The sequence below is a fragment of the Clavelina lepadiformis genome, chromosome 3 (genome assembly GCF_947623445.1).
Source record: "Clavelina lepadiformis chromosome 3, kaClaLepa1.1, whole genome shotgun sequence".
NCBI classification, from domain to species: domain Eukaryota; kingdom Metazoa; phylum Chordata; class Ascidiacea; order Aplousobranchia; family Clavelinidae; genus Clavelina; species Clavelina lepadiformis.
Genome location: NC_135242.1, coordinates 2,054,070 through 2,074,416, shown reverse-complemented (window position 1 = coordinate 2,074,416; position 20,347 = coordinate 2,054,070). Strand labels below are relative to the sequence as shown.

The following is a 20,347-nucleotide window of genomic DNA, read 5'->3' as shown; positions in this document are numbered from 1 at the left end:
TAATTTGTAAATCAGATTTTTCATTTACATTTGAAGTTTTGAAATCAACTGGAATATTGCTCTACGAGTCTACGGTAAGAGTTTATAAATTACTTTACCGTTTTCGACATTGCACTTCTATTCTCCATGATAAAGATCAAATGGAAACTGGCTTGGAAAATTACAAATGGCTATTGCCAAGCAATGGTTACTAAGAGCTCCAACTACACCTAACAAACTGACTCCACCATCGGTTACAAGAGAGGAAAAAAAGCTTACAGTTACATAAAAACTATTTTCTGGCCGTACGTGATATAACGTCTACACACAAAAGTGCTCTGGATACTTTTTAAACAATTGAGAATGCGAAATATAAAACTTACGCTTATCTAAAAGTTAATTTTCTTCAACTGAAAGTAATGATACACGACCGTTAGTAAACTGCATACATAATTAGTTGTTTGTACAGTCGTTTTCAGGTGCCAAATGTAAGAACTTACAGTACAACTGCGTCATTGATCAAAAAACCAGGATCCGGTATAGGCATGAACAAAGCAGGGCTTGTCTTGGTGGTAAAATATATAATAGGCATTAAGCAAGTTAACCAAGTTAAACAACTCAGCATCTCACCAATGTGCTTGCTCTGGGACACATCTATGTATATTCGTTCTACGAGGTTTGCAAGAACAACATTTCATGGAAAAAACCAGCATTGATTGCTGCATTCTTTTCTGAATCAAGTGTAAGTTTCAACTGAAACAAATAGACTAATTCAATACGTTACTAATGCTTACACGTTTTCACCAAAAAAACACAAGTTGAATTCTGATGGAAAAAAGAAGTTTATTGGGAAAGCCATATGACAACAACACGTGACAACTATTTCATATTGATAAATGTCATATCTCTAATGAAAGCTTTCTGATATTCCTGTAGTGAAATCGCTTTTATACAAACGTGGCCAGTTCTTTGAAAAATGAATATGTTTCACTGTAAGTGTATGCTAAGCAACTTACTAATCAAAAAGGCGTCGTTAGGCGGCGTTATGAGAATGGGTATAGACAAAAAGGTGTCTATGGTGTTAGCTAGATAAGGTTCCATTAAACGTGGACTTAGTCTCGGAATCCGGTTCGGTTTCGGTTACTACATTATAACGTTTAGGTTTGATTCACAAAATACGTTGACAAATATTAGTGATTGTTCTACTACAATCTTATGATCTTATTGCAATATGTTAAACACCTTGCATTTCATTGTTAATATCTTAATAAAGTATCCACTATCTGTTCTACACAAAAACGAATCATTGCTAAAACATTTCGCTCATGTACATTGACATGTCAATTTCGTTTCAGTTTTTAAACAAAAACAATACGTTGCTTTATGTTTGCTTTCAAGCCAAGCCAAATATGGTATTCTCTAAAAATATTTCAATTAAAAATAATTTGTTTAACATTCAATACTCGTTGGCGTGGAAAAATATGTTTACGAAAAGTGGAGTACGGTATCTGAAAATTTGCTTTTTTGTCGGTCACGTTTCACAATCAACGCACATGAATGGTTGCAAAATCAACATCCTTGTTTGTAAGAACAACAAATGAAGCTTTTGAAACTAGGAAAATGCCTCATTACACACCCTAATGCAAATTATAGCAAACGTTAATCACATAACAAAGCACACACGCGTATTACTATATAATTAAATCAGTGGCAATAAATGTCTGTTTCAAGCAGTGATGTATTGTGCGACTATATAAGGTTTCTATTTTTACATTTTAAAGATAAACAAGTTAAAAGTCCCAAAATACTTTTCTGACACAGATCGAAATATTCTAGAAAGCAATTGAATTAGGAAAAGAAAACATAAAAATCCAGATTAGTTGTAGTAACTGGGTAGTAAAGTTTGTGTTTTGCCAAGATTTAGCAAAAAGTGAATCTAAAAAGCGGATACTAACATTTGTAAACATGATTTCGTTTTGGACATCATTTTCGTAGAAGGGCATCCTTTGATGTGATGCGTGAAGCTGGTTACCGGTTCCCTGGTTACATATTTAAATATGAATTTGGTGAGATTAAGTGAGTAAATACATAAGATTATTCCTGCGTAAATACTTTTAGCGATATTAAATAATAAACGTAACAAGTAACCAGGATTAACCATTCCTGTAAACATCATAATTTTTCTTTTCAAAACAAATCAGACAACGCAAGTATGACGTAAATTTTGCCTAAAAAACATTATATAACCTGTAAGTTCTGACAAGCATAAAAATGGCGGTAAACTCCTTAACGAGGCTTCAACTTGATTTACTCACTTAATTGTTGGTTGTTGAAACAAATCGGTATCAAGAGGCACAGTTGACTCGTTTTGAAACAAAACTCTAAAAGTAACAGAAAGAATAACAAGATCCCTTACCGGGATACAGCATGTACATGTAACGTGAGAATTAAATTAGAATTTGTTATTTTAGATCAATTTCAGCGGTTGTTAAAGATTGATATGTAACCTTAGTATAACGTAAAAGCACAAGCTGCGTGACGTGGCTTAGAAATCAGGACTTGCAACTGAAGACAACAGCTTACGTCTTACGTCAAGCGTGGAAGGGACAAGCCGCAATGCGCAGCCATTAATCATTTTCACTTTCAAAGCAACTTGGCAAAGTTAATAAGGCTTAATAAAGACTTAATGAGGCTTAATGAAGTTACTACCTATCTGTAGTCAAAAGTTGCCATAGCATGAACAACACAACAAGACAATATACATCACGGTACTAACGTAGCTTGTCAAGGTAATGGGTCGAAAATGATTTTTTAGTTGATTACGGAAGCAGTCCAAGGTTTCTATAGGGGCGGCAAACAACAAAAAACAGGTTGATATCATCAAAGTCTGTACGCCGTACGGGTGGTTGTAGTGCTCAACCTTATTTGCAAAACCTTTGCCATTGAAAGTATATGCGCTCTTAAAAAGGTCGATTTTTGTAGGAACTTCTAAGGTGTTAAAATCTTTCCACTCCTCGTAGTTCAAACAAAACTCAAAATTACAAAAGCTACAGCTTCAAATGAATAACTGCTCCAAAAACTATAGTAAAATATTTGCCAGCTGGCAAACGAAAACGAAAAACACAAGGTAAGCATACACGTCATAAATTACACAAAAATCGCCTCGAATACAGAGCTTCGGAAGAAAAATTGGCCACAATTAAATTAGGCATTTAAAGTGATTGAATAAAATAATTTCCTAGCAATCTGTAAACATTTCATTGCCAACCAGTTAGGAGAAAACGTCACAACAACAACAGTCAGTTGGAGGTTTACAATTTCTGCACAAGACAGTAGGCGAGCACATGGCTGCCTTATAAGAAATGAAATGTGATGAGGCAGTGCCGGACTTGAACTTGTCACGTCATTTTTATATGCTATGATGCATTAAAACATTTAATCAAGAAACTTTTATCTTGCATTATTTTTCGTTGTTGCTTCCAATTGTAAGAATATTGAAAATACTATTTCATGAAATACGCGACTAAGTTATCGAACCTCAAGGCTGGCCGTGACGTATGATACAAAATACAGTGAACTATTTGCATTAACAAAATAGGGACGCTTTTTGAATAAAATAGCGCAATCACAACCCGCCATGTGATAAGACAGTCAGACATGACCCATGCATGGACAAGCCTTTACATTTACATCAACCTCGCTTGAGCCCTAGCACGTGGCTTTCACTTCGGCCAAAAGTTTCTTGTAGAATCGGAAATTTTCTGCTGATAGTTTAAAAGCATAAAACTTTTAGGAAAAGACTTCTTGTTTTTCAGCTCCCCTCTGAACACAATTACACTTTTGCAATTAAGAAAGCACTAGTAGGCCTGTATCGTGTTGTTTAATCCATTCAATTCAAGTGCGAAGGATGTCATTTTACTGTATATGTGATTATAACTTTTACAAAATTCATTGAAAGGTTTTTAATGCTTTATTTTTGCGTTTCGAGGTGCGAGTTAACGTGTGGTGTTAAAGAGTATTTATAAATATTTTCAGTTGATTTTACTTTACGAGATAATTTCCTGACAATAATTTTTATAGAAAAAGTTTAAATGTTCTCTTTAGCATTTGATATTTACTTAAAAGTCATCAAAATATTTCAAGTGTGTTTTCAAAAGCACTGTTCCATTTACCACAACAAATTTTCAACCAATAAGTTTTTATTCAAGTTTTAGTAAATTTACTTGTAAAACCCATGTAAGCACAAAACACATTATAAATAATCTCTATTTTATACGATATGTATTTGCGATTAAACTAATCAAGGAGCTAATGAGCTGTGGCAAATACAACGAAAGATTTTGGTTTGTTGTTTATTCATATCATAGTTAATTATAAAACTACACACAACATCAAGACATTAAAAAAACACCATGTCCTCAATAATTAAATCAACATCAACATGATATTCGAAGGTGTTAAGGGCAAAATATACATGATCCACAGAGATAGAAATTGATCATTAAGCGTTGTACATTTATGTTTTCTGACAAGTTATATTGCGCTTTTTTGATATATCAGTTGTCACAAAAGTTTTTTTTTATGTTTTACAACATTTGGATCTTTCATAAATTTCCAGAAGTTGCAATGTTACCACGCAAGCGGCAGCGGATAAAGCATCTTGTCCAAGTGCCAAAGACGTTTTCCTTTTAACTGCAAGAAGGAAGCGACTTCCGGCAAAGGGAGTAATTTCAACCTGTAAGTGAAAAATGAAATACTTTTAAAACACTAAATAATAACAAATGCATTATGGAATTGCAGAAAATTGTGTTTAATATTATATCAATATGTACGAGTATATGATATATAGACATATATACAGACGAGAATACATATACACATTTGATAGGTTGTTATATTTTTTGAATTTTGAGGTATTCATTGCTTAATACATTTAATTAATCGGTGTATATATTTACAGCAGCTTGATTTTCTTAATAATTCGTAATAGTCCACGTGTGCCGTTATTGCCTTTTTTATTTGGTATTTACAGTATACACAGTGTAAGTGATCATTGATTGATAAAATTGTACATAGATTGAAATAATATGTGTTTTTGTACATTATTAAATTATTACAAATAACAAATTTTTTTTTTAATTTTTTTGCTTGTGAGGTGGTGATAAAAAACAATCCGAAGAACGATTTCTCGAACCAACTCTATCTTGCCCTAAACTCTGCCCTTAAAGTTTCCCCTAAGTCACTTTAAAATTCAACAGCTATAAATTCAAACCTTTTGTTTCTCCACTTTCCAACACAGATGTGAAATTTCACATCAAGGAGTTTGCACCATTTCGTAAGGGAAAATTTCCTTCTGCGGAGCTTTTGGTTCCGCTTTTTATAAGTTTCTTGTATTTTGTTGAACCAGTCTTTTTTCAAACTGTGAGGTTCAGTTCTTTTGAAACCACGTCTGTGCCTTGCACATCTCCTATCTCTGGGGAACAGGGCATGCCCTGTAAATCAAACAAACAGCCATGCGTTAAATATATCTTGGTGGTAGGAGTTCCACAACGAGAGTGGTGAAAAGATTCGCCAAAAAAAAGGCAAGAAAAAGCATAAAACCATGTGATTATTTTTGCTTGTAAAAATGAGTCAAGTGTATAAAGTTTCAATTTTGTGGTGCAAAGCTGAGCATAAGCACGGTATCTTATTGAATTCAGCGTAGGCTCCACGTGTTTTGTACGTTTTGTCCCAGAAATTTTTTTAACTCCATATCAAAATTACCTATATTTGACTTGTTGTTATCGTAAGTTATTATATTATACTTTTTTACTTCATTTTATTATACTTATTATACTTGTTATTATATTCTATTAGTATTTGTATTTCTCTTGTTTTTACCTATTCTCACGCTTATCAAGCCCAAAATGGATTTTAATGATATTCAATAAATTGTTAATCATGATGACGTCCAATGTATTAATATCGCAAACAGGATATCTTGATTCAGGCCAACAGCAGAAAATATGTTTCAGCACAGAATAGTATAAACTGTTAATGTAACTTATGTTTTGAAAGCTGTGCTTAATTCAATCTTGCAAAAAATGCTTAATTCAAAATGAAGTACAGCGGTTGCAAAGAGTTTCGTTTGTGAAAATTTTACGAACGTTCAAATTGAAAAAGAAGATCATCTACGTAATGCTGCATTTGGTTATCCGGGTCACGTTTTACCGCAAACATGTGCATGGATGACCGCATAATCAACAAAACCGTATTTGTAGTAACAACAAGTGAAGCTTAATTGACTCGGAATTACAGGCAAAGGAAGCCCTATAGCTAATGCTAATGATGTAAAACTTATCCCGTAACAAAGAACTCGTTTCCGTTATTGTGAAAACGAGTTTGGGTTTACATATTCATGAAAAACTGAAATGATTTGTCATCATTAATTTCAAGATGATGCAAAATCTCAAAAAACAAAACCTTCTTACGCCAATAAAAACTTTTACAAAAATATGTCTCAAGAAAGTGATAACAAAGAAATGAGAAAAAATATAAATATTATCACAGTGGCGCTAAGTATAGTTTAAGTGTTTTTATCGTTTTTGTTAAGTGTTAAATCATATATATATACTATATGTAATACAGTGAGCATAGTTTTTGAATTAACAAAATATGCTTACAGCAAGCTTGTAAAATCTCGTTTTTCCGAAAAAATCATTCATGTTAAACAGCATTTGCAAAACCTTAACTTGTGTCAGACATAAGTCAAGCGTAGAAGGGAAACGTTATAATATGCAACGAGGCCGCCTTTTATGCGTTTAAAGCAACTTGGCAATGTTAATAAGACTTAATAAACACTTAATGAAGTTACTTCCTGCCTGCCGACAAAACATGCTATGGGAAGGCAAGACGTAACATCACGCTAATTAGTTATCAAGGTAATGAGTCGAAAATAAATTTTGGTTTTAGTCAGTTGTAGGAGCACGGATTGAATGTGGACTCGCTCACAACAAACGTTAGTTTTTTGTTTAAACTTTTTAACGATACAATAAATAAATCATAAAAATATTGGGGATCAACGGGTTTATCTTGCTCTTTCAACAACACTCCCAACATTTCTTTTAAGAAATCATTCATTTGTTATTTTTTAATACCAGTTTAGTTTGGTATTATATTTTTTTACAAAATTTATTGGTTAAAATGCTTTAAATTGATATTTTTATGCATTTGAATTTTTTGTAATTAGTTTGATATTTTTGTCCGGTTATGATCCGGTCCTTTTTTAAATACACTTCATCCGAATTTACTTCATATCATAAAAATATCAATTTAATTAATGTGCGTTTACATGGATCTATAACTGTTTGTCTTGTTTTCATATGATTTAATGTATATTTAGATTTTTTAATTTTTGTTTTAGATTTTCATACAAATTTGTTTGCAATGTCAATATGTTTTATTTTATATACATGACAAATAACAAAATAAAATCACATTTAAACTAAACTACATTTCAACGTGAACTTACTTCTCCTTCTTTTAAGCTTCGTGCATAAGGTGATGATGAAAATCGAGGTGAGAAGAGCGAAAAAGATAAAGAATTTCATTTTCTTCCACGTCCAGATATTTCTTCAAATTCCAAATTGAAACACTTTATCCAACGTGATTTTTCTTCAACAGCAAATAGCTTTCGCAAGTTAAACTTTATTTGTAAGAACGTAGGCGGCTTTTTGTGGTCTATTGCAATGCTGAAGACAATAGTAAAAATGAAGTTAAGTTTTTTTTTTTAATGATGACTATAATCTTATTTGTCCACGTAAGTTGCAGTGGATGTTACTTTGATCGGTTCTGGTCGGTGTTTTATCTAAAATTAAATTTGACGTAATAAACCACTCCATTAAGCTTTTGTAGTAACTACTTTGCACTGGAATTAAACGCAAGTAAAAACATTTCTTCAGTCTTTCACACAACGTCATCAACAATGTTTTCAAAAAAAAATTTTTTTAGTGAGTCAAATTTAGAGATGAACTAAAAACAGTTGCTCGACTTCTAAAAAAGTAAAAATATATTTTTACATATTTTTTTAGAAAATTAAAATATTTAGACTCAGGAGATTATCGAATAAACCGATCTCCTGCAGACTTGCGCACAATACACACAAAGTAATACACTTTTGTCTCAAGTATTGTTTGGAGACTAGAACGCTTTACTTCTATTTGCTGATTGAGGTTGCAAAACTGACTAAGCCAGGAGTGAGTTCATTCAACAACTTTGACTGCCCAAACTTCCTTGCAGTTTGGGGCTCTGTTTTCCGGAGCTTTGAACTCTGTAAATTGCCTGTTGTCCAAACAGCTCATAATACACCATTATGACGTAAGCATTTTTTGCGAAGAAATGGGTCACGTTTTAGTCTTAAATGATTTTGACGTCATCAGTTACAGTAGTAAATTTATTGTCAGTTAAGTTGGTGTTGACGCACAGAATCATAAGATAAGACAAAATGTTGTGAAAGCAATTATCGAATAACTTTGATACGAAGCAACAAAGCAAGTAAGAAACATAAATTTGCTCCGAACTTAAAACTCACAATTATCCTGCTGTTTTCTTCAAAATACTCACTTTGCAATCGGTCACGCGTTATACGTTTCGAGTTATTTGCCGCAGGAGACTCAACTTGTACAGTCTTCGTTCAAACACTAAGTTTATAGTTTATTTTTCCAATCAAGTTCATGTAAAACTGAAGATCGAGGTAATCCATCACAAGACTTTTGTCGAGGAGACGCTTCTATTTACATGTAAAAAGATAACAGCAAAGAAATGAACTCTGTTAAAGCATTAATAAAATTCCTATGTTTTTGGATCTTTAATGCCACAGCAGAAGTTTATAGTCGTAAATCATATAGCCTCTTTAAAATTATACATGAGTTGATTGATTCGTTATTTTTGCTTGTTAAATTGCTCGTTTCATCTTTTTAAAAATTCAAGTGTTCTGTTGCTAGAAAAGTGATCAAAATGAGTGATAACACGATTAAACACTTTTGTTAGTACAAAAAATTACAAAAAAGCGACCTTAGAATATGCTGATTAAGGCTTCAAATGCTCAAAATGACCATAAACAAAGAACCTAACAGATTTTAATTCAGTACGAACAAATAAAAAACTTGGTAAAGTAGCAATTAAACTAGTTCATGGTAAAATAAAAAGGCTCTTTAAGTGACACCTATGCGTACGCTCACTACTATCAGGCATAGTCGAATTTCTCGCCAACGATGTGGATCAAACGTTTACGCTTTAGCGTTGCTAGTTGCGTGGATGTCAGCGATACCTTTGTATGCGTGTACACCTTGTGAGCTCGGTGAAATAAATTGAATTTTCACTGTGCTACCACCACGTGGCTGAATAACTGGCAAAGAATGCTCGGTAGGAGAATGAAATACATTCCAGAACAGTATTGATTTTAAATTTACTGTATGTGTGATCTTTCAAATACCAACTAGATGTCAGTAGATAACTATATCAAAGCTACTGTTAATTTTTTTAAATATCCAAGTTTTCCAAATTGAATAGGAGGTTAGCGAGCCAATCAATTGTGACATTTATTTCAGATTTAGGTGTTTTTCGCTGCTGGATGAACAATTATTGTAATTTTCTCAATTAATTTGCTGAATAAAGAAAACCAAGCTTATTGCCATCAACTATGAACAACGAAATCTTACGGTCCTATTATGAGTACTCACATGTGTTATCATAGACATTACAAGTTTTAATTCCGGCTATGTATGCCGAAATTATTATTCGGTTCGATTTCGTGTTAATGTACACAAACGCTCCAACTGTATTTCTAACACGTGGCCTATACAAGAAATGACTTTGCTTGATTTCAAATGCAATGAATAACCCATTCTACGTCATTTGCCAGAAAAGTACCAAAGGTTGCTAAATAAAACATGGAGGACTATACAGCTAAAAACCTGTTACCTTCCACGAAAACTTTATTATAAAGCAAGTCAGTTCAAGCCTGCGAGTCACTTCGCAATCAGACATAAACCCAATCTGAAAGCTTTTTCGATTCGTTTTAATTATTCACTGCTGAGTGCATAGATGGTAATTGTGACGTGGTCTTATGTTGTTGTTAAGGAAAGGTTTGATCAAAACGGCGCAACTCGTAACTGAAAAGTTTTGGAAAACTCCCAACTACAAATACAGCAATAAAACTGTTTACTAAGCTCTTAAATTCTAAAAGCTTTGCAAACAAAATCATTTCTTTCTGACGTGACAAAGTAAATTTTGACGTCCTCTGAACATTCAGTCGACAGCATTTATTGGTAATGTTAAATTTATCATTACTGTTTGTAGATCTTTCTAAATAGCTATTGGACATAACCTAGGATTTATCGCTGTGACAATAAAATTTATTTTGTGGGCCATTTTGAAGCAATGAAACCAGTGGTATAGAATTACCTTTAAATATTTGAAAGCTTTACAAACAAAATAAAATTTCTTTCTAATGAGAAAATATGCTTTTGTTGTTCTTTCAAGAATCAGTCAAGAATATTTATAAGTAAACGTTTGATTTACAGAATATACCTTTTACCTTTACCTCACCTTTTTTGTTTTCAAATATTTATTGATGAAGTAAAGAACATCAACTAAAAGCTTATACATATAATATAAAAGCAAAGGATTTTTCCAAACATGAGAACCGATGTGGAAAATTTCGTCCCGTTATATGATGAATCACCAAAATTACAGGTTGTGCCAAATCGTGAGAAAACAAACCTGTAAATACGTCAAAATTTGTTGTTAAGGGAATCTTGTCCATAACAACAACACCGGTGAGCACTGGCAAAGTTAAGGTTGCTTTTAAAGACGATATTTTCTTAAATTTTGTCCGAAATATTGTACGTTTTTATGCTGTGCAAATTGCTTAAAACAGCCCACAAATAAATATGTTTTTGCATTTATAGATACAATAAATGTAATGAAATGGCAGTTTTTGCACATATTGCAGTGTAATGTTTATAAATTAAGCTATAGGTTGTGTATACAGCGATGTAGAATTTAGAAAACAAATCTCGTGAAACAAACCAAGTTATTTTGAAAAGCTTATTCATTCTTAGTTTTAACAAATTAATTTCATTTTCTTTCATTTGCTTTTTGTGATTGTTTCTATTTTTTTTGTGATTCTGTTTTTTTCGGTTGAAATTAATTTGTTGGTATGTGGGGCTTAAATATGTCAGGCAACGAAAGAGCAGGTACTGCACTAATACTTAATTTCAGCATTACTAATTTTATTAAAGAATAAAAAAATCTGTTGAATTTTTTGCAAATTTTTATCAATAAAATACAATTCAAATTGGTATTTATTGCTAAACTGTATCTAGAACTATTAGCATAGTGCTAAAGAGTCGCAATCATTGTCAATCGGCCATAGTCGTGTGGATGTACTCACCCATTTGAGTCGCAATGAGGTTAGTTGAGAAATTCTTTCATAAACGATAATTAACAAAATCTCAATTAAATAAAAAGTTATTGATAATATAGATGTTTTCTGCCCATCTAATGCTATATTCTCTTTTCACATAGACCAACGTGATGGTCAGAGTATGGATAATCTGCCGCTGTGCCATTTTGTTTTAAGATGACACAATCTTCATTCCCAGTATAACTGTTAGGTTCAGACGAATCCCAACCGACGTTGTTACTTGTGCCACTGACGTTGTCAATCCAAACGAAATTTCCCTCCTGATCAATATAATGAAGTCTGACTTGCTAACTTGGTACCAGAAAGGTGAATTGCGGTAGACCTGGTAATTACTTGTAGATTAAAATTTAAATCACTGTTACCAATTTTTTCTTTAGTTGCTGTATTTTTCACTTGCTGATAGCAGGGCTGAGTTTCGATGCAGTGGTCGATTTGTGATATGTAATACATATTGCAATGTATGTGTAAAGGCATTTAAGTGGCCTTTATCAACTGGCCAGCTTATAAAACCCAAATTGTTGTGGTCTCTTTAACCGATTTGTTCCTGTAGTGAAATATCCCGCTTTATAAACTCACGAAAATGCCTGAAAACTCACTTTATAAGTCTACGAGCGCCGCACAATATGCTTCATGTTAAATGCAGCAAACAAGCCGTTTTATCACAACCTCTTTCCATATTTTTTCTGTGCTGCAAACTTAGCTTTCAATCCAGTCCTTGCACAAGCTTAGTTACGACTGGTTGGGTGACTTTATGAAGTAAAATATAAAGTACAGTAACATGTAAATACATGTTGCTGATTTAAACAACAAACTTGCCTGTTGTCTATGAGTATTATGTATGATGAAATTGATCGTGTATAGAGATGAAAATGTATTTTCCGTTTTATGAACCCATCTGCTTAATGGCCTAGTCTTGAGGTGAGCTTATAAAGCGGAGACCATTGTAACATGGCAACTCATATAAGTTATTTCTTTCAGATAGAAATCTAGAAGCTACAACAACACAATGGCCACTTTCACGGAAGATGAAAAAGCAATGCTTACAGATGAGGTATTGTCTCATTTTGACCTTGATGATATTAACCTTGATGTCAGGGTTGCTCCTTTGATGGCCTCCGACGATATTCTTGCCAAAATGCCACGCACTCACATTCTAGTTTGCGAGTATGATACTTCACGTGATAATGGGGTAAGTTATGTTTTTAAAAGTTTTTTAGTGTCTTTGTGATGTAGAAAAGGCAGAGCTCGGCACGAACGCGTTCGAAATTGAGATCACTCTTTTCGAACGATCGCGGGAGCAACGTAACTCTTGTTTCAAAGTAGGAGCGGAACCACGAGCGCGCTCCTTTTTAAAAGTTATTTGCTCGTCACTCTTATTCTAAAACAACGCTGCGATTGCACAAAATCAAAATATACGGTTGTATTAAAAACATTTTTTAGATAAGAAGATCATAATCCATGAGATCATAATTTTATGTAGTGAATGAAAATTGACTGTTTGAGACTAATTTCACACACAATTTTCGCTTTGCAAAGTTAATGGCGAAACACAAGCAATACAGTACGCAACACTAAGCATGTCAGAACCATGGGATAGTAGTTCAATATAAATGCTTTGTTTTTAAGCTGGTAACCAATGAGACTGGTAACTGATGAGATGATAAAGAAGATCTCACAGATGAGCTAAATTGTCATCATAGTGTCAGAACTTAGAACTTGCTTCATGTTGTCGTTATTTTTATAACTTTACCGCTATATACTTTGAAAGTGAAGAGTATTTAATTGTTGAACGTCGGCATTTACAATTTTAAAAGCCAATGAAGCAAATTTGCAACATACGAATGCGATTGGTTTTCAAAAATGTGTCAGAGTGAAAATATTGTATGATTGCTAAAAAGAACAGGAGCGTGAGTGGCAAAACGAGCTTTTCTATATAAAGGAGCACGAGCAAGTTCTCGAGCGGTGGTTGCTCAGCTCTGATAAGAAGTAGCTTGCAACTGAGCTAAGTTTATGTGCTTGCCAAATAACCTATTGAAGCTTTATTGATGACGTAGGTGCTACTTTACGAAAGACTGAAGAAGCTGAATAAGGACGTCACCTTTCAGCACCTTCCTGACACCTTGCATGGCTCCATTTCTCTTGGTGCAGTGTTCAAGGGAAGCCACTATGGGCAGCAGAATAGAGATTTGTTTAAAGTTGTCCGAGATAATTTCTGACGCAATTTCTGAAGTAGCTGTAACTTTTTAATTTTATATGCATTCTTCAAATTATGATCACTGTAATTTTTGTTTTTCTGTTTAATTTATATATTTTTTTACGATTGTTTGTATTAGTAGACTTTATGCAATTATCTTACTAACAAATTTTTATGCAACCGTCAAGTGTTTTTATTTTTGGTAACCATTGTTTCGTATTATATTAGCATGGTCATTATTTACGAAAGACTTAGGCTTAGATTGATGTGTATTAGGTGTTAATTTATGAAATTACCTGAAAGATTTTGATGAATTGTTTCGACACGAAATATGGTGTAACTTTTGTAATCTGCACGATTCTTTTTCATTTATTGGCGTTTTAGAGAAATCTATGGTTTGTGGCAGTTTTGTCTCTTTAATCAAGTTCAATCCATTTGTTTGCTTTGTAACTGCTCTATTCTGCGATCAACTGTGTTTTTCAATTAACTTGTAAGTTTTATCGCAATAAAGTTTCGCGATCTGTATATCATCAGGTGTATTTGATGAGATAAAACTATTTTGCAAAGCACAATTCAATTTTATTTAGCCAATGCTCTGTGAATAGAACGAAAAACTATACTGTGAGAGTCAACCAATTTCAATCGTTACGGGGTTACTTCACCTGGAATCCGTAAGAACAGAAAACCATAAAAAATCAGCGTTCGACGAGTATAGCGCAACTGGCCATCGAACCGATCTCGCCTATTTACCACTCACGACATAAAACCTGCAAACTAGAATGACTAAGACTGTGGTTTTTAGAACTTTGTTTCTAGGTAACATAGAAGGATGTTACTGTAATACGTCCAGTAGTGCAGTACACATCCCAATATGTTTCACGTATCACTTGTTTTCCAGGGAAGGCGACACACAGAAGAAAATAAGTTTGAATGCGTTGTGATACGTTAAAAATAGTAAAACATACCACCACATCTTAAAACAAGGACTTTTCATTTATCTGTATCGCATTTGTTTGCAAATAAATAATATAATCATCAAGGTCAAAGAAAATTTTACACTGCAATGGGGAAACCCATGTTTTTATTTTGTAAAAACATTGCCACGCAAAGGGGTAATCCCCTCTTTATTCGCCACTGTTCACTTGTTTAGCTGTCTTAGCTGATGTGAACACGGTCGGCTTAATTCCTGTTGGAGTGGACAGCCTAGATCAGGGGTTGGCAACCTTTTTGCATGCGCGGGCCAAATGAAGTAATAATATTGCGGAGGCGGGCCGCAACGATGCTCATGCAGTAGCATAAGAGTAAGGGAACTTAACTTCAAGTATTTGAACTCGTATTTGTTCGATAGGAAACTCATTCTCGTATCAGACGTATCTAATCATTGCTAACCAATGGCCCCGTTTCGGAGCCATCGGCGTTCGGGTTCGACTCTCCAGATCCAGTAAAGAGGGTCAAGGACTCCCGGAACCAACGTGCAATCCGGGAATCACATCCCTCCCGGAAAGCCTGCGCACTTCAATAGCTAGGGCGCTAGGCTATGACACAGCTCTAATGCATGCACAATTGCACCAACAAACACAGACACACACTAATTTTGTCTTGGTAGTTAACAATTCTTATTCATAGTACTAACCACTACGTCTGTATCAGTGGTTAATTTAAAAACTATTTTCGCATGTAGTCTGAAAAACAAAACACGTTGGTACATAAAAGGCATCAGGTAAATTAAATATGGCATAAATTGCATCAGGTCGAGCAGCAAAAAAAACTATTTTTAATGCGGTCACGAGCCGGATACATGGGGTAGTTTTGAATGATGTCGCGGGCCGTAGGTTGCCCACCCCTGGTCTAGATGTTACACGTGTTAAGTACTTGGTAGGCACTAGTTTGCTGATGCCAGAAACGCTTGTAAATTCCTCTACACGATAAAGCAAAAGTATTGAAAATATGTTGCTGAGTTCTTCTTTTACAGCGATTTGCAAACTACACTGTGCCACTGGCCCAGACTGCAGATTTTTTTTCTGAAATGTTATTGCACACCAGGACAAACCTGTGTTTCCAAAAATATGAAACACTAATTTTTGCTCCAATTTAGTTAGAAAAATTAGTTACAATGATAACTGTTCGATATGACGGTTATATAGTGATCAGCACTGCGAAGCATGTAACGTAAAAGCTGTGAGTGTTTGCCTGGCATCTGCAGTGCATGTGAATGTAGTAATTCAGTTTATTTCAAGTTGATTGTGATCATGGAAAACAATAACCTATGTCTGCAGTGTACTTAATGTAATGTGCTGCAAATAACAGGAAAACTCTTGGATAGCATAAAAATTACATGGATTTGTTCCAAATTACTAAGGAATACAGTTGCTACCACGATTTGTGCCATAATTTGTTAAATATTTAGTGTGAATCACTTTAATACGACATATAGATATTGCTTGGGTATATAGCTTAGATGAGCTTAAATGACATAAAGACGGAATTTAAGATTTGTTAAAAACTAAGTAAGCTTCGTTGTTACAACATGTTGTTTTGTTCCTATTTTGCTTTCCCATGTGCAACTGTTATTTGGTTAGCACTGCTTTTCAATCTTACATAATCTTTTTCTGGATTTCCCTATTTTGCATTCCTTATACAAGAAATAACATCGATGCGACAAGATATGAAAATAGAATTTGCAGAAAATCAAGAAACTATGGAAGATGTGGTTTCAAAGCTTCTCTGCTACATCATTTAAAGTAACGTTCAAACTATCAGTTGCAGAATCTGATATTTACCTTTTCGTTCAGGAAACTTATTCTGAGAAGAAGGTTTCACAAACCGAGGCCAGGAATGCAATTATTTCTAGAGTTCAGGATGCTAATTAAAGGAGACTCTCACCTTTAATCATAGATTAAAAAAGTCACAAATAAAAATGGCAGTTCTCCAATTGTTTGTTGAAAGAAACTCGCATGAAGAATGCAACGAATCTATGAATAAATTTCTTGATAAATCCACAGCAAGTGGTAAAAGCAATACCAACATAGTTATGATTCGTGCACTGTTTGAAAGGACTAAGAAAATTTGTGGTAACTACATCATTCATGTTTCTCTGTTTTTTTACCATCTCCCACCTTGTTTTTTTCTCAAGAAATAGGTTGCAACTTGTATAATAATAACTGCTATATCAGTATGAATTGTTGTAGTAATGTGGAGTGCCATCCAGATAATATGCAAGTTGATATTATATTGAAGGCAATCAGTGATCTGATTTTACAAGAATTTAAATCAATACGACAAGATATTATGATGGAATTTGTAAAAATGCAAGAAAACATGGAAGATATGGTTTCAAAGCTTCTTGCAGAAACAAAGATAGCTGAAACCATAAACAATGCAATTCCAATTGAGAAAACATTGCAACCATCAGTTGTAGAATCTGATATTGGCATTTGTATTGAGGGAGATTATTCTGAGAAGGCACCAGTTCATCCTCAAGTTGAAGCTATCAAGGAAGAACCTTTGTTGTTGGAAGAATATGAGGTTTTACAGACTGAGACTGATGATTCAAGTATATCCATGTTAAATAAATTTCCTCCTCAATCAGAGATTGGAGTAAATGCCACAGTTAAAACTGTTAAGTGCCAAATGTGTGTTGAAAGAAATTCAGACGAAGAATGCAGCAATTTTTTGGAAAGGTTTCTCTATAAACCTGCTGCAAGTGATGGAATCAATGCTTGCAATGTCAATGCTCAGGTGTTTGTTGGAAATAACAGAGAAAAACGATTTTCTTGCAAGTTTTGCGATAAATCATTCAAACGAAAAATAAACTTGAGAGATCATATCAGAACTCACACTGGAGAGTGTCCTTATCAATGCCAGGTGTGTGAAAAATCATTTACCATAAAGTGCAATTTGACTACCCATATGAATATTCACACTGGAGAGCGACCTTATCAATGCCAGGTGTGTGAAAAGTCATTTACCATAAAGTGCAATTTGACCACCCATATGAATATTCACACTGGAGAGCGACCTTATCAATGCCAGGTGTGTGAAAAGTCATTTAACCAAAGCAACAATTTGAAAAGTCACATGAGAATCCACACTGGAGAGCGACCTTATCTATGTGAGGTTTGTCACAAGTCATTTGCCATTAAGACCAGTTTGCAAACTCATATGAGGATCCACACTGGAGAGCGACCTTATCAATGCCAAGTGTGTCAAAAGTCATTTAACAAAAAGGGCAATTTGACCACCCATATGAATATTCACACTGGAGAGCGACCTTATCAATGCCAGGTGTGTGAAAAGTCATTTATCAAAAAGTGCAATTTGACCACCCATATGAATATTCACACTGGAGAGCGACCTTATCAGTGGCAGGAGTGAATAAAAATAATAATAACATTTATATAGCGCTATTTCAGAAAAGAGGAATCATTCTTAAGCGCTTAACAATCACATATGAAATACAGTAATAATCAAGAAAAGCAAGAACAGCGACGAATGAAGCATAAACAACAAGGACAAGGCTACTATAAGTTATGAAAGCATTATGAATTTTCTTTTTGTCAAAAGTCATTGAAGTTGAAAGGTTATTTGTCAAAGCATATGAAAGTGCACACTGAAGCATGACCATACAAACGTGGAAACTGTGAAAAGGCTTTCAGGTTAAATTTTATACTTAAGGCATGTGTGAGCCATTTATCCTGATCCTGAACTCTGTGATAGGTTTTTGTCTTTTTTCTTCCTCAGTTTTGTTATTGTATGTTTTATTGGAACGGTATTGTATAATACTCTTTATCCTCGGACTGAAGAAAGTCTTTTGTTGACTTGAATCCGTCGATGAGATTTTATCGTTTGAGAGCCTGTTACCAAGCTAGCCTTTGTGCAAGTTCAGGTTTCACTCATTTTTTATTTGGATTTTTGATACTTTCTGACTTAAAGAAACAATCATAGGTAGCAAAAACAACGGAGTCAAAAGTCAAATAGAGTTCTAAAAGAACGACTAAAGCCTTTAGCTTTAGGCCAACTTAAAACAATTAACCCCACTATCCCCACAATGCTTTTGTGATAATAAGGGGATATTATAGTATACAGATCGAATACAGTGTAGCATTCTTGTTTTCGGACGTCTGCTTTGCGAAGTATGGCGTCAGTGATACATGGCATTGCGTGCCGATGACTTCCTGTTTTCCGTTTTAAGTCGTGACATAAATGTCGTGCCTTCCTATCTTGCGTGAGTAATGCACAGCTGTTCAATGCATTCTTTCTACTAAGATCATCGCTCCAACATGGATGTCTTTATGCTGTTGCTGTGCCAATGTATTGTCAAAATGTAATTGTTCAAAGAAACTTCAATATAATCAGTATATACAGTTGTCGTTCCTGTGTAACCTTTGTTGAATTCAATTTGAAGAAGTTCAGTGTTAAGATAGACAACTGTAATGTCATCTTTACAAGGTAGCAAGGACTTTGGTCCTATAATACAGCAGTGGAAAACAAGTCATTATAATATTGATCACTACTAATTGAAGCTAGGCTTCAGACAATAAGCCGTCAAGGTGAACAATTAAATCTGTGGGTGAGAAAAGCAGACAACGACCTCATGAGATTCATATGTCATCACCCGCAATAAACAATTCGACAAGTACTCACTGTAGTTGATTGGGTTAATCGCTCAAGTTCAAGTGCCATATACCCATTTTCCATTACAAGTCGATTGCCTCGACATCGGTGGGAACTACGCTTTTCATTTATCGAGGAAACTCGGAACACTCAATTACCATCGTAGGACATCTAAGGACCGTGGAAGAAACCTTCATTCAAACATTCGGTACATGGATTTTATTTGTTTTAATGTATTGTATATTTTCTTTCATTAATGAATTCTTAGTACAATATTCTTAATTCTCTTTCTCGCCCCTATCATAAATATATTGGTCGACGACATACTTTAACGCCTTCAAATTTACGTACAAATAGGCGTAATTTGTTTGATTCAGGATATCCTGAGAGTAGTGGTTATGTGGCTAACAACCCTAATGTAAATGTTGATGAAGCAAGATATGATGATGATGATGATGATGATGACGATGATGATGATGAAATGAATGATTTTTCACATGGGCGAGCATTGGCTGACACTCACAAAAGTTCTGTGCGGTTTGAAAATAATACTTCCACCACAAACCACCACCTTCTACTTTTGATAATCTTAGTACTTTTGGAAGACGCTGTTTCCATTGTCTTCCAAGTTGTGTCGTTATAATTATATTTCTGCTATTTACTGCGCTAATACATAACGTCATACTTGCTGTAAGTTCGATTTCAGTTCTCGGTATAATTACAGACTTATCGAAGAATAGTTGATTGACAATCAGTTCCGTAAACATGCTATTTACCTTGCACTTTTGAACTTATTGTACTAAGATAACCCCATACTTGTCATACTATTTTCTAAACATGCTATTTACATTGCATTATGAACTTGCCGAATTAAATAACCTCTAGTCTATGCGATTGACAACTTAATTGGTAAAAATGATTGTCTGCACGATTGACCTCGTATTAACAGCATTGTTAACACAAAAATAGACAATGTTGATTGACATTTGTTTCCTTTTATTGAAAATTTATAAATTGAAATTATCACCTGACCTGTAAAACGTCGAGTCTAAAAGTCCAAATCATTTCCTGTCATTGATAAACGCATTGCGCCT

General features: G+C 34.2%; 2 protein-coding genes across 2 annotated transcripts; one reads left to right on the top strand and one right to left on the bottom strand.

Moving 5' to 3' along the window:
- Window positions 1-4,181: 4,181 nt before the first annotated feature.
- Window positions 4,182-7,913, bottom strand: LOC143449344 (uncharacterized). The gene is made up of 3 exons (XM_076949498.1): window positions 7,490-7,913; window positions 5,252-5,471; window positions 4,182-4,714 (listed from the first exon to the last, which is right to left on the bottom strand). The coding sequence occupies exons 1-3, from the start codon at window positions 7,566-7,568 to the stop codon at window positions 4,609-4,611; spliced, it is 405 nt and encodes a 134-aa protein (XP_076805613.1). The 5' UTR covers window positions 7,569-7,913; the 3' UTR covers window positions 4,182-4,608.
- An 8,230-nt stretch (window positions 7,914-16,143) lies between these two features.
- LOC143449343 (uncharacterized) lies at window positions 16,144-19,006 on the top strand. The gene has a single exon (XM_076949497.1). It carries the CDS (start codon window positions 16,815-16,817, stop codon window positions 18,012-18,014), a length of 1,200 nt encoding a protein of 399 aa, XP_076805612.1. The 5' UTR covers window positions 16,144-16,814; the 3' UTR covers window positions 18,015-19,006.
- Window positions 19,007-20,347: the final 1,341 nt, after the last annotated feature.

Bases quoted from the DNA above. Each gene is read 5' to 3' on its own strand.
- LOC143449343 (XM_076949497.1), top strand. From the start codon at position 16,815: ATGAATTGTTGTAGTAATGTGGAGTGCCATCCAGATAATATGCAAGTT.
- LOC143449344 (XM_076949498.1), bottom strand. From the start codon at position 7,568: ATGAAATTCTTTATCTTTTTCGCTCTTCTCACCTCGATTTTCATCATC. The intron at 5,472-7,489 runs GTAAGTTCACGT...TTTGATTTACAG, and splicing joins GAAGCTTAAAAGAAGGAGAA to GGCATGCCCTGTTCCCCAGA. The intron at 4,715-5,251 runs GTTTGAATTTAT...TTTCACTTACAG, and splicing joins GGAAAGTGGAGAAACAAAAG to GTTGAAATTACTCCCTTTGC.